This window comes from Bombina bombina, chromosome 5 (assembly GCF_027579735.1).
Source record: "Bombina bombina isolate aBomBom1 chromosome 5, aBomBom1.pri, whole genome shotgun sequence".
Classification (NCBI taxonomy): domain Eukaryota; kingdom Metazoa; phylum Chordata; class Amphibia; order Anura; family Bombinatoridae; genus Bombina; species Bombina bombina.
The window spans coordinates 846,687,070-846,711,606 of NC_069503.1; the positions used below are offsets into that span (position 1 = coordinate 846,687,070).

At 37.2% G+C, this 24,537-nt stretch overlaps 1 protein-coding gene across 1 annotated transcript in view; it reads left to right on the forward strand.

Moving 5' to 3' along the window:
* The window catches only part of LAMA3 (laminin subunit alpha 3), a 573,745-nt gene that overhangs the window by 413,317 nt on the left and 135,891 nt on the right, over window positions 1–24,537 (forward strand). The window contains exons 38-40 of the mRNA XM_053714980.1: window positions 10,570–10,731; window positions 17,360–17,461; window positions 23,794–23,877. Of these exons, the coding sequence (XP_053570955.1) occupies window positions 10,570–10,731; window positions 17,360–17,461; window positions 23,794–23,877 (348 nt within the window). The remainder of the gene's footprint in view (window positions 1–10,569; window positions 10,732–17,359; window positions 17,462–23,793; window positions 23,878–24,537) is intronic.

Sequence of the window (24,537 nt, forward strand, 5' to 3'; positions counted from 1 at the left end):
GTGCATGGGATCCATTTAGATTTGGCAAAAGCAAGATTAATGTACAAACTGAGTGATCGGCATGGAGGAAGATGCTCATACTTGGTTTAAAACTGGCTTAAATAGACAGTAAAGTCAAAGTTACATGGACTGCATAGAGTATGACATTTTAAACACTTAGGAGCACTCCTAAGCTCCTATTAGACTACCTAGGTTTCCACTTTAACAAAGGATACTAAGAGAACAAAGCAAATTTGATAACACAAGTAAATTGGTAAGTTGTTTAAAACTGAAAACAGAAGTAAATTGGAAAGTTGTTTAGAACTGATTGCTCTATCTGGTTGATGAATATTCAATTTTGACTTTACTGTCCCTTTAAGGATAGGGTGCAAATAGTTGTTGTTAAAGGGACACTCAAGTCAAAATTAAACTTTCATTATTCAGATAGAGCATGCAATTTTAAACAACTTTCCAATTTATTTCCATTAACAAAATGTGCACAGTCTTTTTATATTTTAACTTTTTGAGTCACCAGCTCCTACTGAGCATGTGCAAGAAGTCACAGAATAAGCGTGTATGCATTTGTGATTGGCTGGTGGCTGTCGCATGGTACGTGTATGCATTTGTGATTGGCTGATGGCTGTCACATGGTACAGGGGGAGTGGAAATAGACATAATTTTTAAAATTGTCAGGAAAAAATCTACTACTCATTTGAAGTTCAAACTAAGTGCTATTGCATTGTCTCAAGTTAGACAAGTGGCAAGTAGAGTGCCTTAGTGTCCTTGGTACACTTCTCTTTATTTTTCTATTTATTAATCTTAAAAGTGACTTTGAAATCTAAGTTGTCAGGGTATCTGTGATTAACATTAAATCAACTACCGATGTATCATAGAATCTAATATTTTATTTTGTAGCTACAAAATCCAATTCGATATGATATGGTCTTGGCTGGGTGAAACAATCCCCCTTCTTCTTGCTCTGAAACATTTGGTCATTAGTTCAGGCAATTTATTCTAAAGAGATGGTCATCTATATGGCTGTGTATTGCAAATCTTAGATCAGACACAAGATACCTTTCTCCTGATTAATATGCCAACAGACATGATGTCTGAGAATTTCTTTTGAAGCTTAAATAGATTCAGAAAGAGAACCAGTTTTGGTGGAAGATATGATCAGAAGCCCCTTGAAGATTCTCAATATACAACCATTCTCAAAGGATGTAGCTCATACCACCTAGGTGTTCAATTGTCCCTGCTGAGTTACAATCCACATTTTCATTTCCAGACAAACTGGAAATGTAAATCATGGTTTTAAAAACATGTGTCCCTTGAAAGCATAGAATGTCTTAAGGATTTAAAATGTCTCAAAATTAATAACAACATTATTTCTTTAATTTCAGACCTGCATCTGGTGTTTCATGCATTCAAAATGTATTAAAAATATGAAATATACTGCATTCCTATTGAGATACAATACAATGCCAGACATCTATGGGAAAAATTGGGATATATATGCTGAATTTAATAAGTAGCTATACAGTCAATTTAAAATGTCCAATTTTAATAACCTATTTCTTTATATTTTTCAGGAATCTAATAAGTACATATATAATTGGTGCTTTAAATAATATCATATGTTTTATGCACTCAGAAAGAGGTGTACTGATTGTGAAAAATGCTGTGTTTTTATATGAATCTAATAATAATAATCAAATGCAACATTAAATGCATTTTAAGATAATACCAGTATGATGTTAGAAATAATACTGATGTTTCATATTAAAATAATCAGGAAAAATGGCACAATATGATCCATGTATATTAAACATATGACTTATTAATACAAGAAGTGGTGAGCATAGTAAATATAAAATTGAATGATATAATTTACTGTAGCAGTGTTAAAAAAAAAAGAAGAAACTGTTTATCTTTGCTGCCCCCGATGGCCTAAATCCAATATAACAACCAAAAGGCATTTGGCTGTTGACAATTAAATTTCCCAGTAGCCAATCAGGGAGGCGTCTCCAAAATAACCAATCAGGGACAAGCTCTGTTAAGGGCCTATCGAATTTATCACTGATGATTAGAATAAAAAGGGTGGGGTTATATTGCGTGATATAACCTCAGGCAAGAGAAAAAAAAGGGCTCGGTGCTGAATTTTGACTGACAAACTGTTGCCTTGGGATCCAGTCTATCATAAAGCAATCTGGGCCTAATTTTTATCCATCTTGCAAAAATTACCTCTTTTAATTTATGAGGTGAAACTGGATTTATCAGAGGAATCCTGGAAGCTGGAACATTGATTTGCTTATTTGAGTGAAGTATAAGAAACTGTTAAATATATAACTTGATATTTTAAAGCAAATACATTCATTGTTGCTACAGTCTAATTGCAGTTAGTAAATTTAAAAGGGCACAGTTTGTATTTCAAGCTTGTGTTTCATAGCCCTGTATAGTTTAAAACTAGTCTTTTGCATGCTAAGTAATTAATTTATTTGCTAGATAAATATCCTTTGTGTTGCATATTTCTAAGGCAGGCTTATTATTATTATTATTAATAAGAGTAAATCCCTCTGGTGTGTATTAAGTTATTTGCTATATATATAAATATATATATATTTTAGAATTTGCCTTATTGCTGCTAAGTAATTTATTTCAGCTCAGATAATTTGGCATAGAAATTGGCTGTTAAAGTATCTGGTTATATTGTTTAACTAGGCACTCTAAAGTTAGCGATCCGTACTCTGGTATTTCATTGTGGTATTTTAATGTAATCCATTGTGAATAAGGTAATTTGTAAAGGTATATTTTTATAATCTTGGTATAGAATATTGTAACAGTTTAAGCTTGTATAGTTTGATTCATATCTGGTTTCTATAAATATAATTCAATGTGTTTATAACTTTAACTAATATAAAGAATTTAGGAATTTATATTAATTTTAATTGTTTCGTATATGCATTTTATTGGGGGTTTGTTTTAAAGAATAATTATTAAATATATTGTATTATAACCCGGCCATATACTGACAAAGTGTCAGTGTTTGCTGATGATACAACATTTTGTAAGACAATACAGCTTGAACAGGATGTAACTTCTCCACATTTGTATAAAATGTGGGACCGGGCAGGCAAGTGGTAGATGAGAGTCATGTTATATAAAAAGGGTTATAAATTAAAGTGCTTAAAATATAATATGGCCTCTCTATAAATCAATTTTAAAACCCTACCTTGGATGTGGAGTGAAATTTTGTGCACCAAAAAAGACATTATATAAATGGAAAAGCGCAGAGAAGGGTGACAAAATGTAAAAAGAATTGGAAAATGTGTGTTATGAAGAAGTGTTGGAAAGGTTGCAGTTAGCTGCACTGTAAAAGAGGAATCTGAAAGGGGATATGATTACAAATATATACAGGGCCCATATAAGAAATGATCAGATTACCTGTACATTAGCAGGACAAGAGGTTATCCTTTGAGACTAGAGTAATGGAGATTCTTTGTCATAAGAACAATAAGGATATTGAATTATCTGATTGTTTTATCAAATTCACTAAATAATCAATTGATGGGGTTTTTTTTAAAAAAAAAAGAAAAGTCTGAATTCTTTTTTTGGCAAATGAGTAAATGCAAAGAGTATAAGGATAAATCTGATTGCCACTTTGGAGTACAGTTGAAAATCTCTTCAATTGTTTTTTGTTTGTTTTCCATCTTTATGATCAACGGTTGTAACAGGAATGAGTGAAATGTTGAAGTTGATAGACTTGAGTCTTTTTTCAACCAATATTACTATGTAACTGTGTAACAGCTCAAACTTAACAAAATTAGACTAGTTTTATATTAAAGGGACATCCCAGCCAAAATTGGAATCTACATGCTTGCGCTTAAGTATTGAATAGAAGCATTTTTGTAATATACATGTATTAGCAAAAATGCTTCTAATAAAAGTTACAGCTGTTTCAAAAGTGTATTTAAGTATGCACTGTGCGCTAGCATTTTAAACACAGCACTTGCTCAGAGAGTCTATGATGCTTATACCATCTGACAATGACTCAGTTTTGCAATTGCTGACATGATACAAGCCTCACTGATGATCTGAGCACCTGCAGTACTTAAAATGCTGGGGCATTGACAATATCTAGCAATGCTTCACATGCACGTGCATAGCAAAATAGTAACACTAAAATAGTGATAACTTTTACTACAAACATTTTTGTCAATATATGTATATTGCAAATATGTTTATATTCAAAGATGTAATTAATCTATGTGCATTTAAATTTTGACTGGAATGTCCCTTTAAATACCTTTCACTCATCATAGTAGGATACCATCATAATAGCCCATGACACCACTTACCTTTGTGCTTGTTAGTAATCTCAGTAAGTACTTATCCATAGTCCTTACACTCAAATGTGCACATTAGGGTGAATTTTAAAAAGGTTGCAAAATGTGTAATTTATCAGGCACTAAAAGGGACACTCAAGTCAAAATAAACTTTTATGATTCAGAAAGAGCTTGCAGTTTTAAGACACTTTCATAATTTACATCCATTATCAAATTTTGCACAGGATTTTTATATGCTCACTTTCTGGGGAACAATATCCTACTGAGCATGTGCACAACCTCACAGGGTATACGTATACTAGTCTGTGATTGGCTGATGTCTGTCACATGATACAAGGGGCTGGAAAATGGGAGAAAGAATAAATTTGTTAGAAAACATTTTTACTGCTCGGGACAGAGTCAGCTGCCGGAGAATATGGCTGCACTTTGAGTGTGCTCCGGATGCCCTTGCCTGTATTTCGACACTGAGCAGGACCAAATGTGAAAGTTGGCTAATAAAATACTGCCTAGACACGCCTAATCTAAACAGTCTGCAATCGGAAGTAGGATATTCGATAAAACACCGACCAGGCCACCACACAAGTGGCACTACAACAAAGCTCCTAAAGTGACTACGGCAAAATTCCCAGGTCTTCATATGTGTATGTGGGATCCGATCTACACCTGCAGCAACTAAGTGCAGCAACCTAAGCTTTATATGAACCGGCAATCGATCCACGACTAAACTCCACGCTGCAGGATTGCAGCCTACCCACGCGGCTTCCGAGACAAGAGGACACAGCATAGAATGTAAAGATAAGTATACTCATCTATTTTGCTCCTTCACACAGGAGATATAAAAAAATGGACATAATACATTAAGCCGCCTAAGGCAATTGGTATCTTTGACTGCAATAAATAAATAAATAAGGGACAAATTAAGCCTTAACTGCGCATATCTTTTTTGATACAAAGCCCACGTTGCCAGTACTGGAACTTTGCAGCTTACCAGATATGACCTCCTAAACTTACAAACATCAGAGGCAATAGTTACCTTTATTTTATTTAGAGATTGATCTCCATGGCACCTTAATGTTCAACAGACACGCCCAACTGATATGCAACAGATATACAATAGATGAACTCTATAAAAGTATGTACCTTACTATACTTACTTACTGAAGGACACAAGGACAAGAGATAAAAAGATCAGAGAATGATGAAGTTATAAGCGTATACAAATGCCTGCAGGGAATTAGATTGCCAACTTGCTCCTGCAACACATAACAGCAAAAACAGTTCTGTATTCAAACTTCACCCTCAGTAGCAAGTTTTTACTAGACACAAGCTTTATATCCCGTACAGGTGAACATGTTACCTAAACAACTCACTTAACAGAACAAACCACAAAAATCTACAACAGGTAGAACTCCACTACTTAACTCCTTCTTCACATTAGCTGAACCAGTAACTCCAGTGGGTAACACCATTACACACACCGACTCAAACCCACCTTCTCCCACATCAGAAATGTAAGAAGAGGATCAGACAGAAACGGTCGCAATTTCTAAGACGACATTGGAATCAATTCCATCGAAGCAGGATTTCTCAGCTCTACTAGGCCAAGTACGTAGTTGTATTAAGGAATACATTTCTTGCCACTATTGTAAGAAAAGATATCAATGAAATTGGAAATAAAGTGGAATATTTAGAAGAGGTTCAAGAAAGTAACCAAGAAGAAATCTCTATACTACATCCATTAGTCAGAGGACAAGAAGCCTCCATTATGCAGCTCCGTGACAAGTTAGAAGACTTGGAAAATAGAGAAAGAAGACAAAACCTTAGAGTAAGAGGTATTCCAGAAGACATTCTAACCTCCTCACTAAATGAATACTTAATAGACCTCTTCACTAACATTAAAGGATCTCCCTTTGAACCTGCACTCTTCTTTGAGAGAGCACATAGGGTGTTACGCCCGAAACCAAATGTAGCCACCAATCAGCAAGCACTACCCAGTGCAGGGTCGGCTCCAGAACGAATGAAATGGGGGGGCATTTTTTTTTAATGAGGGGGCACGCATTTAAAAAGCATGTATGAGAGTCAAAATAAGAGCAGACCTACTGTGGCAGTCCAGGGGTTACATTTATCAGATCTCTGGCTGTGCAGGAGTTAGATTTGTTTATCCCCTTAGTGACCAGAGCACTTTTCCATTTTCTGTCCGTTTGGGACCAAGGCTATTTTTACATTTCTGCAGTGTTTGTGTTTAGCTGAAATTTTCCTCTTACTCATTTACTGTACCCACACATATTATATACCGTTTTTCTCGCCATTAAATGGACTTTCTAAAAATACCATTATTTTCATCATATCTTATCATTTACTATAAAAAAATTTATAAAATATGAGGAAAAATGGAAAAAAACACACTTTTTCTAACTTTGAACCCCAAAATCTGTTACATATCTACAACCACCAAAAAACACCCATGCTAAATAGTTTCTAAATTTTGTCCTGAGTTTAGAAATACCCAATGTTTACATCTTCTTTGCTTTTTTTGTAACTTATAGGGCCATAAATACAAGTAGCACTTTGCTATTTTCAAAACATATTTTTTTCAAAATTAGCGCTAGTTACATTGGGACACTGATATCTTTCAGGAATCCCTGAATATCCATTGACATATATATATTTTTTTTTAGAAGACATCCCAAAGTATTGATCTAGGCCCATTTTGGTATATTTCATGCCACCATTTCACCGCCAAATGCGATCAAATACAAAAAATTGTTCACTTTTTCACAAATTTTTTCACAAACTTTCAGTTTCTCACTGAAATTATTTACAAACTGCTTGTGCAATTATGGCATAAATGGTTGTAAATTCTTCTCTGGGATCCCCTTTGTTCAGAAATAGCAGACATATATGGCTTTGGCATTGCTTTTTGGTAATTAGAAGGCCGCTAAATGCCACTGCGCACCACACGTGTATTATGCCCAGCAGTGAAGGGGTTAATTAGGGAGCATGTAAGGAGCTTTTTGGGGTATTTTTAGCTTTAGTGTAGTGTAGTAGACAACCCCAAGTATTGATCTAGGCCCATTTTGGTATATTTCATGCCACCATTTCACCGCCAAATGCGATCAAATTAAAAAAAACATTACATTTTTCACAATTTTAGGTTTGTCACTGAAATCATTTACAAACAGCTTGTGCAATTATGGCACAAATGGTTGTAAATGCTTCTCTGGGATCCCCTTTGTTCAGAAATAGCAGACATATATGACTTTGGCGTTGCTTTTTGGTAATTAGAATGCTGCTAAATGGCGCTGCGCATCACACGTGTATTATGGCTAGCAGTGAAGGGGTTAATTAGGTAGCTTGTAGGGAGCTTGCAGGGTTAATTTTAGCTTTAGTGTAGAGATCAGCCTCCCACCTGAAACATCAGACCCCCTGATCCCTCCCAAACATCTCTCTTCCCTCCCCTACCCCACAAATGTCCCCGCCATCTTAAGTACTGGCAGAAACTCTGCCAGTACTAAAATAAAAGGAAAATTTGTGCATTTTTGTGCATTTTGTTTTAGCATATTTACATATGCTTCTGTGTAGGATCCCCCTTAGCCCCCAACCTCACTGATCCCCCACCCAACAGCTCTCTAACCCTCCCCCTCTGACTTAATGTGCGCCATCTTGGGTACTGGCAGCTGTCTGCCAGTACCCATTTTAGTGAAAATATGTGTTTTTATTAAAAAAAATTTCCTTTTTCTGTAGTGTAGCTTCCCCCCCCCCCAATACCAACCCCCCACCCCTTCCAGATCGCTTAAATGCTTTTTTTTTAAAATGTTTAATACACTTTACTCTTTACTTTTTTTCTGTAGTGTAGCGGTTCCCACCCGCTCCCGCCCCGTGCACGCGCCCGCCCGCCACCCACCGTGCACGCGCGCGCGCCCGTGCGCACCCCCGAAGGCTCCGCCCCCGATCCCGCCCCCCTCCACCTTCCAGATCACACCGATGGCCGCCCACCCGCCTCCCAAGTCGGCTCCCACCCACCAACGATACCGGCCATCGATGTCCGGTGCAGAGAGGGCCACAGAGTGGCTCTCTCTGCATCGGATGGCCAGAAAGTGTTATTGCAGGATGCCTCGATGTCGAGGCATCACTGCAATAACCGGAAAGCAGCTGGAAGCGAGCAGGATCGCTTCCAGCTGCTTTCCAGACTGAGGACGTGCAGGGTACGTCCTCAGGCGTTAACTGCCTTTTTTTAGAGGACGTACCCTGCACGTCCTCGGTCATTAAGGGGTTAAATTTCTGGAAGTGCAGCGGTTACATGCGCCATATCTCAAGGAGTATAGGGGTTACATTTATAAGATGTCTGGCAGTGCTGCAGCAGTTACATTTACCAGATTTATGGCAGTGCAGGGGTTACATTTGTCATATCTCAGGAATGTCTCCCGCATATGACACAGTCAGTGGACACATATACACACACACACACACACACACATATACACACGGTATATATGTATATACACACACATATATATATACATACAGTGTGTGTATTGTGTGTATGTTTGTGTATATATATATATATATATATGTATACAAACATACACACAATTTTCTACTTTGGGAACATGTTTGTCCTATATTGGTGATGTTAGCAGAACATTTGACAAAGATGTCATAACGACATCGAAACGTTATGGATGTAATTGCTTTTTAAATCTATGAATTAAAAGTTGTTTTTTACTAAAGACCAGTGAGTGCCTTCTTGCAAACGAGGAATGGATACAATTTATATGAAGTGCACCCTGGCAGTTGTGGTAATGTAAGACTGTGCTTATCTCTCTTTGGAGGATATTTTTATATATATATATATATATATATATATATATATATATATATATATATATATATATATATATATATATATATTTATATATATATATAATAAAACAACCTTGGGGACAAATAGATGTTTTGAAACATGTAAATAATAAACATAAGGCTATTTCACTCATTGTCCCACAGCTACATTTGAAGTGTGTGTATTTGAGCACCTATAATCTGACACACATTTTACATTGATCACTGCAGATAAAGCAGGCACAATGCACACTTGTTTTGTGTGACCTGCAGTGGGGAAACCAAGGAATTCCCAATTTGCTTCTTTATCTGTGGCTGCCAGGATATAAAGCACAATAGGGAAGGGATACTACTCTCACACACAAATTGATAATACGGCTGTGTTTTCACAAAAATACTTCTGCCTTCCCTCTCACTGACTGTTAGCTTCCCCCAGCACTTCCTGCAGAGGTCTGATGATGTCATCATCTCACTTCAGCTCCATAGTAAGTGGGCTAGCAGGAGGAGGGGCATTGCAAGCCCTAGGTTAACTGTGAGAGCACCAGCAGGGAAATGCAACTTTATTTGTTATCTGGTTGTAAATAGAGGAGAGTAAAGAGATTAGCTGGGCCCTCCAGTGGTGGATCTCCAGGGTCCAGTGACTGCAAATGGTTGATGCGACATTTGGGACCCTGGACGTTCCATCACTTTTAAAATGTAAAAAAAAATAATTTTTTTTTTTTAAATCACTTCTTTTGCCCTGGGGGGGGGCACAGCATTCCATTTGGGGGGGGGCATTGCCCCCCAATGCCCCCCCTTAGAGCCGACCCTGACCCAGTGTTCTGAACCAAAAATGGGCTGGATTCTAAGCTTAAATTCCTGCTTTTTCAAATAAAGATACCAAGAAAACAAAGAAAAATTGATAATAGGAGCAAATTAGAAAGTTGCTTAAAATTGCATACTCTATCTGGAGCATGAGATAAAAAATTTCAGTTTCATATCCCTTTAAATGACTGCTTAAGGCATATTATACCGGGGGTGTGACCTTTAGGAGTTATGTTTTTAATCCATTTCACATTGTATTTTAATGTAGTAATTCATTATTAATGAATAGTCATTTTGTTGTTTATTTTTTGTAAAATTAGTGTTAACAGAGATGTAGCATCTCAAGTAATAATCTATAAATAGCATTTTCAGAAACCTTTGCAATGAAGTCCTTGTTTTGGTCCTGATATGTTTTACATATCTTTTTTTCTGGTTGAAAGAGACATTAACTATATCCTTATTTATAAAGCATTATTATATACATGGTACCACGTACATTCAGTGATTTATCAGATAATTTAACTGCAGCGTGCATCATAAAAACAAGTAAATAAGCTGTATTTCATTTTACTCCTGACTAACACTCATTTACTTTGATCAGTTTGTAGAGATGAGATCATGGGGACTAGAGACACTGGATCAGGCTAGAATAGCCACTACCTACAATCCATTCAGTAACAGTATTGTAGCTGATGTCCAGGAGCTGCCACTGCCAGTGCAATCTCTATACTGGTTAGCACCAGAGTCGTACTTAGGAAATAAGGTAAGTCTATCAATCTGTTAAATGTTTAGTTTGATTATGGCATTCTATTATCTCTCACGACCAATTAGATTGTAAGTCGTCTAGGGATCAGTGCTCTGTAATCCTTCTATCCCAGTCTGCCTTCCCTGTCTTGTCGTTATTAATTGTACCCATGTATAGTGCTGCTGACTCTCTTGGCACATTACAAATAAAGAAAATAATAACAATCCCAATGTGCCTTGTTAGCTTCTCTACAACACTTAGTATATTCTCTTATATCCATTAACAAATGACTTGGAACAAAATAAAGTTTGACTATTATTAAATTGGGACTTGTCTGGATTCAGTTGGTTCGGAGAGGTGGGACTGAGATGTAACATGAGGGCAAATTGCCTACTTACGTCTGCCATTCTCACCAGATTCATTAATTCAGGAACTATATAATGAAAGATGCATCCTCAGGGTGGTCAGATAGAAACCAGTTCATCAACCTTGCAGCATTTTAGTGTTTGCAGCAGCAGTGGTGAAATGATTAATTTATTAGCCACAGTATAAGTTCCAATTTAAAATGAAACAGCTTTTGAATATAATATCCCTTTAATGACATGCCATTGTGTGAAATCAGTTTTCCAGATTCACTGGATATGGACTAGATACAGATTCCAAGGGGTCTATTTTTTAATGTGCGGACAGACATGATCCTATATAGCAGATCATATCCACCGCACATCGATAAATGCCGACAGCATACGCTGTCTGCATTTATCATTGCACCAGCAGTTCTTGTGAACTGCTGGTGCAATACCACCCCCTGCAGATTTGCGGTCGTTAGCAGGGGGTGTCAATCAACCTGATCGTATTCGATCGGGCGGATTGCTGTCCGTCACCTCAGAGGTGGCGGATGAGTTAAGGAGCAGTGGTCTTAGGACCGCTGCTTCTTAACTTCCGCTTCAGCCGGAACTGAAGCAAAGTGGGTCTGAAACAGCATCCGCTGCTTCATAAATAGACCCCTAAGTGTGACTTTGAATCAAATATTAAAATTAAAACACACTGGCCTAGATTTGGAGTTTGGCGTTAGCCGTGAAAACCAGCGTTAGAGGCTCCTAACGCTGGTTTTAGGCTACCTCCGGTATTTGGAGTCACTCAAAATAGGGTCTAACGCTCACTTTTCAGCCGCGACTTTTCCATACCACAGATCCCCTTACGTCAATTGCGTATCCTATCTTTTCAATGGGATTTTTCTAACTCCGGTATTTAGAGTCGTGTCTGAAGTGAGCGTTAGACATCTAACGACAAAACTCCAGCCGCAGGAAAAAAGTCAGTAGTTAAGAGCTTTCTGGGCTAACGCCGGTTCATAAAGCTCTTAACTACTGTACTCTAAAGTACACTAACACCCATAAACTACCTATGTACCCTAAACCGAGGTCCCCCCACATCGCCGCCACTCGATTAAATTTTTTTAACCCCTAATCTGCCGACCGCCACCTACGTTATACTTATGTACCCCTAATCTGCTGCCCCTAACACCGCCGACCCCTATATTATATTTATTAACCCCTAACCTGCCCCCCACAACGTCACAGCCAGCTACCTACAATAATTAACCCCTAATCTGCTGACCGCAAAGCGCCGCCACCTACGTTATACTTATGTACCCCTAATCTGCTGCCCCTAACACCGCCGACCCCTATATTATATATATTTACCCCTAATCTGCCCCCCTCAACGTCGCCTCCACCTGCCTACACTTATTAACCCCTAATCTGCCGAGCGGACCGCACCGCTACTATAATAAAGTTATTAACCCCTAATCCGCCTCACTAACCCTATAATAAATAGTATTAACCCCTAATCTGCCCTCCCTAACATCGCCGACACCTAACTTCAATTATTAACCCCTAATCTGCCGACCGGAGCTCACCGCTATTCTAATAAATGTATTAACCCCTAAAGCTAAGTCTAACCCTAACACTAACACCCCCCTAAGTTAAATATAATTTTAATCTATAAAATAAATCCTAATATAGCTACAATATAAATTATAATTACATTGTAGCTATTTTAGGATTAATATTTATTTTACAGGTAACTTTGTATTTATTTTAACCAGGTACAATAGCTATTTAATAGTTAAGAACTATTTAATAGCTAAAATAGTTAAATAATTACAAATTTACCTGTAAAATAAATCCTAACCTAAGTTACAATTAAACCTACCACTACACTATCAATAAATTAATTAAATAAAATACCTATAATTATCTACAATTAAACCTAGCACTACACTATCAATAAATAAATTAAATACAATATCTACAAATAACTACAATGAAATAAACTATCTAAAGTACAAAAAATAAAAAAGAACTAAGTTACAAAAAATAAAAAAATATTTACAAACATAAGAAAAATATTACAACAATTTTAAACTAATTACACCTACTCTAAGCCCCCTAATAAAATAACAAAGCCCCCCAAAATAAAAAAAATGCCCTACCCTATTCTAAATTACTAAAGTTCAAAGCTCTTTTACCTTACCAGCCCTGAACAGGGCCCTTTGCGGGGCATGCCCCAAGAAGTTCAGCTCTTTTGCCTGTTAAAAAAAACATACAATACCCCCCCCAACATTACAACCCACCACCCACATACCCCTAATCTAACCCAAACCCCCCTTAAATAAACCTAACACTAAGCCCCTGAAGATCTTCCTACCTTGTCTTCACCCTGCCAGGTTCACCGATCGGTCCAGAAGAGCTCCTCCGATGTCCTGATCCAAGCCCAAGCGGGGGGCTGAAGAGGTCCATGATCCGGCTGAAGTCATCATCCAAGCGGGAGCTGAAGAGGTCCATGATCCGGCTGAAGTCTTCATCCAAGCGGGGCAGAAGAGGTCTTCCATCCGATTGAAGTCTTCATCCAAGCGGGATCTTCTATGGTCATCCATCCGGAGCGGAGCGGCAGGATCCTGAAGACCTCCGACGCGGAACATCCATCCTGGCCGACGACTGAACGACGAATGACGGTTCCTTTAAATGACGTCATCCAAGATGGCGTCCCTCAAATTCCGATTGGCTGATAGGATTCTATCAGCCAATCGGAATTAAGGTAGGAATATTCTGATTGGCTGATGGAATCAGCCAATCAGAATCAAGTTCAATCCGATTGGCTGATTTTTAAAATCTTGAATGACGTCATTTAAAGGAACCGTCATTCGTCGTTCAGTCATCGGCCAGGATGGATGTTCCGCGTCGGAGGTCTTCAGGATCCTGCCGCTCCGCTCCGGATGGATGACCATAGGAGATCCCGCTTGGATGAAGACTTCAATCGGATGGAAGACCTCTTCTGCCCCGCTTGGATGAAGACTTCAGCCGGATCATGGACCTCTTCAGCTCCCGCTTGGATGATGACTTCAGCCGGATCATGGACCTCTTCAGCCCCCCGCTTGGGCTTGGATCAGGACATCGGAGGAGCTCTTCTGGACTGATCGGTGAACCTGGCAGGGTGAAGACAAGGTAGGAAGATCTTCAGGGGCTTAGTGTTAGGTTTATTTAAGGGGGGTTTGGGTTCGATTAGGGGTATGTGGGTGGTGGCTTGTAATGTTGGGGGGGGTATTGTATGTTTTTTTTTACAGGCAAAAGAGCTGAACTTCTTGGGGCATGCCCCGCAAAGGGCCCTGTTCAGGGCTGGTAAGGTAAAAGAGCTTTGAACTTTAGTAATTTAGAATAGGGTAGGGCATTTTTTTATTTTGGGGGGCTTTGTTATTTTATTAGGGGGCTTAGAGTAGGTGTAATTAGTTTAAAATTGTTGTAATATTTTTCTTATGTTTGTAAATATTTTTTTATTTTTTGTAACTTAGTTCTTTTTTATTTTTAGTACTTTAGTTAGTTTATTTAAATGTATTTATTTGTAGGTATTGTATTTAATTAACCCTTTAAGGACACAGCTTTGAGTTTGCTCAATTGTTTTATGACGGAAACATTCCGTCATATGTCCTTAAGAGGTTAATGTATTGATAGTGTAGTGTTAGGTTTAATTGTAGGTAATTGTAGGTATTTTATTTAATTAATTTAATGATAGTATAGTGTTAGGTTTAATTGTAACTTAGGTTAGGATTTATTTTACAGGTAATTTTGTAATTATTTTAACTAGGTAACTATTAAATAGTTCTTAACTATTTAATAGCTATTGTACCTGGTTAAAATAATTACAAAGTTGCCTGTAAAATAAATATTAATCCTAAAATAGCTACAATGTAATTATAATTTATATTGTAGCTATATTAGGATTTATTTTACAGGTAAGTATTTAGCTTTAAATAGGAATCATTTATTTAATAAGAGTTAATTTATTTCGTTAGAATAAAATTATATTTAACTTAGGGGGGTGTTAGTGTTAGGGTTAGACTTAGCTTTAGGGGTTAATACATTTATTAGAATAGTGGTGAGCTCCGGTCGGCAGATTAGGGGTTAATGTTTGAAGTTAGGTGTCGGCGATGTTAGGGAGGGCAGATTAGGGGTTAATACTATTTATTATAGGGTTAGTGAGGCGGATTAGAGGTTAATAACTTTATAATAATAGCGGTGCGGTCCGGTCGGCAGATTAGGGGTTAATAAGTGTAGGCAGGTGGAGGCGACGTTGTGGGGGGCAGATTAGGGGTTAATAAATATAATATAGGGGTCGGCGGTGTTAGGGGCAGCAGATTAGGGGTACATAAGGATAATGTAAGTAGCGGCGGTTTACGGAGCGGCAGATTAGGGGTTAAAAATAAAATGCAGGTGTCAGCGATAGCGGGGACGGCAGATTAGGGGTTAATAAGTGTAAGGTTAGGGGTGTTTAGACTCGGGGTACATGTTAGGGTGTTAGGTGCAGACTTAGGAGGTGTTTCCGCATAGCAAACAATGGGGCTGCGTTAAGAGCTGAACGCGGCTTTTTTGCAGGTGTTAGGTTTTTTTTCAGCTCAAACAGCCCCATTGTTTTCTATGAGGGAATCGTGCACGAGCACGTTTTTGAGGCTGGCCGCTTGCGTAAGCAACTCTGGTATTGAGAGTTGAAGCTGCGTTAAAAATGCTCTACGCTCCTTTTTTGGAGCCTAACGCAGCCTTTATGTGGACTCTCAATACCAGAGTTATTTTTATGGTGCGGCCAGAAAAAAGCCGGCGTTAGCTACGCGGGTCCTTACCGACAAAACTCCAAATCTAGGCCACTATTTGTAGTTGTTCGGGTCCTAACGTTCCCTACATATCTTTATCCTTAGCAGTACAAGATATCATGAACTCAACACATGTACATATGTATATAAACCTATAATGTATATATACAGTATATGTGTGTGCTCTGTAGTGATGAAAAGACCTTTAATGAATCAATACCATGTATGTTAATAGACCTCTACAATATCTCCTGTGGCCATTTCAGAGAGTTTTGCACATGTTCAAGATAACAGACTTGGAATAGTTGCAAAGATGTCCAAATATTCCCTTTTGAGGACTTATCAAGTGCCTCAAGGTGTTGAATTTGAAAAGTCAAAACTGGCTTCAAAAAGTCATTGAAAAGTCACTAAAAAATGTATTGTGATTGCTAATTGCTGTGTTTGGCCCCATAGTAAAAATAGGGCTTTTAGTGAGGATCAGTAAAACACGTTCTCGGATGATGGAAAGAGCTGAAAATGTTCTATTGTATATAATTGAAAAGTGGCCTTTTCAGAACAAAAAGGTATCAACTCATAAATTGTGATCAAGGCCTTGGTTAGAACTTACATCTGACCTACTTGTTTTAAAATGGTTTTGTGAATTTCTCTCATTGAGACAGTCCTTTGTATTGATGTTCCAACAAATGAATAGGAATCCTATTTTACCTCTTTCACCAATGCTAAACTCTTTATTATATTAGAGGTAAGCATTTCATAGCACTGCAGACATCTTTCTCTGACAAACAAAACAATACAGTATTGGCACAAGCGACAAAAAGCCTAATCTATCTTATTATAAACTGAGGTTCACCTCATTACATTATTATATATTCAGTGTGTTTAGCAGAGAAAGCTTAATGTAAAAAGGTGCCAGTGTATTCCTCAGCAGAGTGTTATTGTTGAAATACAATTAATAAAGGATTTTTAAAATTGAGACATTAAAGGGACAAGAAACCCAAACATTTTCTTTCATGATTCAGACAGAGAATACAATTTTAAAAACATTCAAAAGTATTTATATTATCTAATTTGCTTCATTCTTTAGATATTCGTTGTTGAGGAAATAGCAATGTGCATGGGTTAGCCAATCACATGAGACATTCATGTGCAGCCACCAATCAGCTACTTTTCAACAAAGAATATCAAGAAAATGAAGCAAATTAGATAATAGAAGAAAAATTGGAAAGTTGTTTAAAAGTGCATGTTTCTAAATCATAAAAGAAAAATTTTTGGGTTTTATGTCCCTTTAATGAGATTGATTAAATTAGTTAAACAGTTAGCCTTAGGCGTTTATGAGTTGAAAGTAATTTAGTATCAGATTTTGATCCAGTGAATATTTATTTACTGCAGTTTAGAATTTTATCACCATGATTTCATTTTACTTTTGATTAGACATCAACTAACTTTTACTAAATGTTAAAAATAAGCAATGAGAGGAGGTTAACCCTGCTTGTTCCTCACTAGATGGCTTCCTATGGGGGCTTTCTGACCTACCAGCTGAAGTCGTTCGGGTTGCCGAGTGAAGGCATGGTCCTGCTGAGCAAGCGGCCAGAGGTTATACTAACAGTAAGTATAAATCCTATTCAATTCTGTGTTTCTGGGATGAGAATTTTACAATACTAGAATACTGTGAATTGGAGGATAAGTGAACAGGAGAAACTCAATCAGTTATGTAAATATCAAGGTGACATGAGTGGCAATACGGGGGTACAAGATTATAACAAGATGATACAATATAAGAATGGAACAATGCAGAGGTAGCCCCATATCTCAGCTAAGCAGTTTAGGATACCCAGGACCATGGAACTTCACTGAGCCCATAACAGAGGTTTACTAATAACATCTTACAGCACATTTTTATATTCTTATGTTACATGCAAACTCATGTTCAATAAGCCAAAATCAGATTTCCTTACAATGTGTAATGATATGTCTTAAAAATTAGTAATAACACACCTGCAAACAGATCTTAGGAACAAATAATAAAAATTATATTTCCTATACCAGGCCTTGGGTGTATGTAGTGCATATTATAGCATTTGTTAGGTGAATGTTGCATTGTTACACAATAATAACAATATGATAACCCCTGGTTTCTCAACAGCCAGGCCGTGGCCCAGTACCGGGCTCTGATAGCCCTGCTGGTGGGCCCTGACCTGTCATGCCCCCACTGCACACTCTTACCCCACTGCACACAAGGAGCGGACTGAGACCAATCAAGGCCCCAGGAAAACTGTCTCACACTGACCCAAATGTATTCAAATTTATGCAAATGAACATGGTAGCCTCTCTGACCCCCAACATTAAGGGCCAAAGAAAGGGCCCCCAACCTCCAGGGCCAGACCTCACACTCCATGGCCCTCACAGCGGCAGACCCTCGGCAGGACCCCCACACTCCAGGGCCCCCACTAAACCCACACTGAACTGCTTCGTTACTGATAGGGCAAATCCCTGCTGCTTACTCTCTCTATCTATCTATACTACCGGGCCCTGGACATGTCCAGCTAAAATTTACCGGGCCTTGAGGTCACTTTGGTTGAGAACCGCTGATAACTAATCATTTAAACCTTCTTCTACATTCTGATAAAAAGAAACACTAAACACTCGGTTTGCACATAAAATTATTGTAAAAGTCTGGTTAGAATGTACAATGTAACAAAATAATGTATTAGTAAAAAAACAGTGTAGGGATGACCAATAGGGGTACACACTGGGTGCTGTTGGGGAGTGCATGATTTTAATAAAAAGCAACCATTACTCTCTATGATATAGACATAAAAATCATCCAGTTCTGGTGCAATTGTTTGCAAACCAATCACATATGGTCTATGCTGAAACGTGTATCTCACATTTGATGTAACAGAGATTAATCAATAGGATGTGTTCTGGACTTCAGTCTCTAGTGTGAGACTTACAATAAAATACACTGGAAAGAGAATGCAGGAACAGCCCAATGTGTTGTTTAAAAAGTATTTATTCCATAAACCAATAGAATCAGTCTCCTCTGTATCGGTTGCTTCTTCTAACTTTTATAAGCAGATGTTGCTCAGGCACCCAAGTGTTTTCTACTGTACAATCCCAACACAAATGCTAATTGGCTGTACCAGATTCATAGCACTCAAAAGAAAACTAGTAGATTATAAAGCTGCTTTTAGCAAAGGCAGCTGCTGATTTGTCTAAAGACAACCCCAACCTACCTAGAATACATTTACGCAGTACCAGTGTATTATCTATAATATAGGTGCTATTATATGTACAATGTTTAAACATTCTTGTTTATTTTTCCCTTCTTCCATTTTTTCACTTTCTCTCTGATTCTTTTACATTTCATACCACCCCATCACAGAAACATGTAAAGTTACATCTACAACTTAATCAGCTTTTTAGTTTCATAATATAATTACAGAGAACATTTCACATTTTCATTTTCGTATCAATTTGTGCAGACATTCCTTGTCACGTGGGACCAAGCAGGTGACACAAAAATCTGTATGTAAATAAAATCGGAGTTTGTGAAAAGGTGGGTGAAGCTTTTGTCTGGGATACAGTATAGAGTCCCAGGGAATTAGTGTCTTAGACTAATAGAAAGCTCCCCTTAAGTGAAGTTTAATTCTAATCCCAGTATTTGGAGTTATACTGTTTCTGTGCATTTCTGTTACTAATCATAACTGAGTAAAATATATAATTGCCATCCTCATGAGAAATGCAACAGATTAGTGTGATTTTTATGTCTACAGACAGATGATTCTGTTAAAGGGACACTCAAGTCAAAATAAACTTTTATGATTCAGAAAGAGAATGCAGTTTTAAGACACTTTCCAATTTACTTCTTTTATCAGATTTTGCACAGTCTTTGTAGGGGCTGTCTGGGTGCCAGGAATCAGACTGAGACAAAAAGTGCAAAAATAATCACACCTTTATTAATAACAAAAATAATAAAAAGTCCATAAGTCAAATAACAAGCCAGGAGTCAAAACTAGAGCTGGTAGTCAGACGAGCCAAGTCAGGAGCCAAAGCGAATAGTCAGACGAGCCGGAATCAGGAACAAGGAGAACAGCAAAGTCAGGAACAAGCCAGGGATCAGAAACCAGAAGAGATGTCAGACTAGCCAGGTAATACACAGGAACTCACAAACAGGTCTGAGACAACGTAAGGGCAAAGCATACTGAACAGAGGCCCTTTAAATAATAAGTGATGACTGCAACATGTCTCACACGTATGATGTACAACAGTCTGACCATAAGAGAGCGTGCAGGAAATGAGCAGCATCATACACTCTGAACCAGATTCAGCAAGAAAGGTAAGTAAAATGGCTGCCAGCAGCACATAGCAAACAAAGCAGGAAAAAAAACCCTGACAGTGGCCGATTTATCAATGTCTGTCCGTCATGATACGCTGTCGGCATTTAACATTGCACAAGCAGTTCACCAGAACTGCTTGTGTAATGCCGCCCCTGGCAGATTCGCGGCCAATCGGCTGCTAGCAGGGGGTGTCAATCAACCCGATCGTATACGATCGGGCGGATTGCAGACCAAAGTCTAAGAGGCAGCGGATCAGTTATGGAGCAGCGGTCTTTAAACCGCTGCTTCATAACTGCTGTTTCCGGCGAGCCTGAAGGCTTGTGCGGAAACGGGCATCAAGCTCCATTCAGAGCTTGATCATTCGGGCCCTAGGTGTTAAATCATTGTCTTTTTCTTATGCACTTGTTAATTATGCAATTCTACTGCATTTAGTGGTCCTTTAATATTCAAGCTGTTTATTATTATAGTGTATGTCATCATCCAGTTATGGGAGCAAACCCTAAGGAATTTATATAAAATGCGAGTAGCCGGTCTTGTTTTTATCAATATTGTTACGTTAGAGCTCTGAACAAAGCTGTTTATTCAAAACTGCCCTAGATACATAATGTAGTATAAGTTTATCAGTACTAAAGTCTAGGGCAATTTATGTAGAAAAATCATATGATGGCTAAATGATTAGAAAATATTCCCAGATTGTGAAATATCACAAATGGAAAAAGAATTAAATCAGAACATTCTGACACTGTAGACTAATCCTATGTGTCACAGCTCTGTCTAATCCATCATATAACCATCTCACACGTCACTGGAACATTCTAAATAGTGTGAAACGTACACTGTGAGATTTTGTATCTCCCTGTTTTTACACAGTAGAGGCATTCAAGTATTATGGGGGTTAGTTTTTTAAGGGGTTTTTGGGTGTGTTTTTTTTTAGTTTAGGGTTTAGGCAGCAAATGCCCTTTTCGGGGGAATGGGTAGCTTAGGTTTTTTTTTAGAGTTAGTTTTTTTATTTTAGGGGGTTGGTTGAGTGGTGGGTTTTACTGTTGGGGGGGTCTATGTATTTTTTATTTTTTTTTACAGGTAAAAGAGCTGTTTACCTTAGGGCAATGCCCTACAAAAGGCCCTTTTAAGGGCAATTGGTAGTTTATTGTAGGCTATGGGGTTTTTTTTATTTTGGATAATTTCGTTTGTTATTTTTTGTAATTTAGTCTTTTTTATTTTTTGTAATTAGATAGTTTGTAATTTTTAGAGTAGTGTTAGGATTTTTTTAATTGGTAGTTTGTTTAATTTTAGTTAAATAATTATATTAGTTTAATTGTTAGTTTAAACTTAGCTCTTTTAATTTGACAGGTAAGTTTTAATTTAATTTAAGATAGGGAAATTGTAATTTTAATATAAAGTTAGGGGGCATTAGGTTTAGGGGTTAGCAGTTTAATTTAGTTTATTGCAATGTGGGGGGCTTTCAGTTTAGGGGTTAATAGTTTATTTTAGTATATTTCATTGTGGGGGGCTTGCGATTTAGGGGTTAATAGGTTTATTATAGTGGCGGCGGTGTAAGGCTTAATAACTTAAGTATAGTGGGGGCGGATGGCAGATTAGGGGTTAATCATTTTTAAATAGTGTTTGCAATGTGGGAAGGTAGCGGTTTAGGGGTTAATATCTTTATTATAGTGGTAACGATGTCGGGAGCGGCGGAATAGGGGTTAATAATTGTTTTTAGTGGCGGCGATGCCGGGTGCTGCAGATTAGGGGTTAATAAGTTTAAAAGGTAGTTTATGGGTGTTTAGTGTACATTGTAGCATTTTAGTTATGAGTTTTTTGTAACAGATTTGTAGCGTAAAACTCATAACTACTGCTTTTAGATGGCGGTACGGATCTTGACGTTTTTGGGTGTAACACAGGTTTTTTAGCCTCACTGCAAAACTCATAATGGCAGCGCTATGGGATTTCCATGAAAAAACGTCATTTTTACGAGTGCGGGACTGACGTTGCATTACAGGCTAAAAAGCTTGCGGTACAGCTATACTGACAAGACTTGTAATGGCTGCGGTGCTGTTTTAATGCTGAAACTACCATTTTTTCAGCAATAAAACACGAATCTAACTCTAGCTGTATATTTGCTACTGAATAAAATATATCTTTTATTCAGATGTTTTTTTTTATTTTGAATAGAGTGTCAACCCTGAATTTATGCATGAGAGGTTTGTAAACTGATCGTTTTGTATATATATTTTTTTTTTTTAAGATTTACGGTATTTAACTAATTTTAAGATTATTTTGTATCGACAATACACTAAGGGCTAGATTACGAGTGGCGTTCTGACAGTTGTGCACAAGCAAAAATGGGTTTATCACAGCTGTTTGCGTGCGTCAGGTTTTTTGCTCGTATTAGAAGTTGAAAGTAAATGCGATTGCTTTAGCACTATTGAAGTTATCGCTCATCGAGTTAGCGTGATCTCAGAGCTCTGGTTAACTGTTTTGCAATACAAAAAAGTCTCACAAAACACATCAAAATACATTACAAAGTACAGTTACACTCATAATAACACAATCTGATCAAAATTATATTATAAAAAAGTATTGTACAAAAGATGTATAAGGGCTCAAAGATATGAGGTCTCAGATGTCTAAAGATGTATATGTATGTATGTGTGTATATATATATATATATATATATATATATATATAATGTATGTATTTATATGTGTATATATGTATTTACAATCATATAAACACATAACTACATATGTACACATATATAGAAATATATATAAGTGCATTGGAGCCCTTTGCAGTTAAGTAGATAAAAACATGAAAAAACATATGTATGCAATATTTCTATTTAATAAAGGTTTTAACTATGTATGTACTGTAAATGTTTGACATTCCAATGTTCTGCACATAGGAATATGTTCTAAGTATTTCTAAATAGATATTCCTATATACAGTATATATCAATACTTATATATAATCATGTATATGTATAGGTATACATTTATATTTGTGCAAAAAATCATCATATATATCTAGAAATATGTATTTATGAATAAATAGAACATATTATTCTATGTGAAGAATATTGGAATGTGAAATATTTATATTTTCATGTCAGTTTAGCGCAAGATATGCAATCTTGATTGCGAGCGAGTAGGGTTTTGTCCATTTTTTTTGCTCCATTAACTTTTATGGGAAAATACGTCATTGTGTGCATGATATTCTAAGCTCGGCTTTTTACGCATCTGGTTACTGTGTGAGTGAAAACAGTTTACTTTCAATTCATAATACGAGCGCAACCCAACGCGTGCAAAAAAAAGCTTACTTCTAGCACAGTTAACTCTCTAGCAGGAGCATTAAATAGTGTTCCACTTGTAATCTCCCCCTAAATTTGCTTGCACGATTCCTAGCCACTGCATTTCAGCATTCAGTATAAAAATCCATATTCTTTGCACTGATATTTCATACCTAAACACAGTATTTTACTTGTATATGTGGTTATGTACAGCATGTGCGAATTCGTATTCACATATTCTGTTTTTAATATCTTTCTGATAATGTATAGTAATTCTAAAATATCTTTTTTTTTATCCATTTTACCAGGGCAGGCAGATGACTATTGCTTATATGGATCCAATTAACCCATTGCCAGACAGGTTGTACTATGGGCGAGTGAAGCTTGTGGAGGTAAGAGTGGCTCAGAAGGAGCTGCATGTAAATATTCCATACCCAGAATAAAACAATACTTTTCTTAAGCTCATAAGACATGACTACAAGTGCGTTAGTCATAGTTTCTAAACTTAGCGATTCGTTATATGAAAATATGTTCAAAACAGTTTAACACAAGTATTATGGGAATCTTTTATACACAATATATTGGTGATAGGGGCAATCAATTCTCACAAAAAAAGATTGAAAGACTAAGGGGTACAGAGAGGAAAATATAACATTCAGTTGGTGAGAAAAATCAGTGAAATGTGCAGGTGTAAAATGCTTAGAGAATATAATTAGAGTTGTGAGAAAACGTCAGACACATCTAAAGAACGCACCTGTCCTGCTGAAAGTAATCTTTTGTCCAGCGCACTCCTTGAAACCAGAAGGCTCATTGGACAAATAAAAAAATACAGTGTACAAGGCATTTTGTGATACTCAGAAATTCACAAAGCATGGTCATGATTTGTTGAAGGAACATATGCTAATATGTCAGAGCATTTTATTATCTCACTTTTGCTTGCATATAATGATGTTTAACCCCTAATGACAAGAGGCAAATATGTTTAACCACCAATCACCAGCTAGCTCCCAGTAGTGTTTTGCTGCAGAAGATATGTATGTGTGCTATTCAAC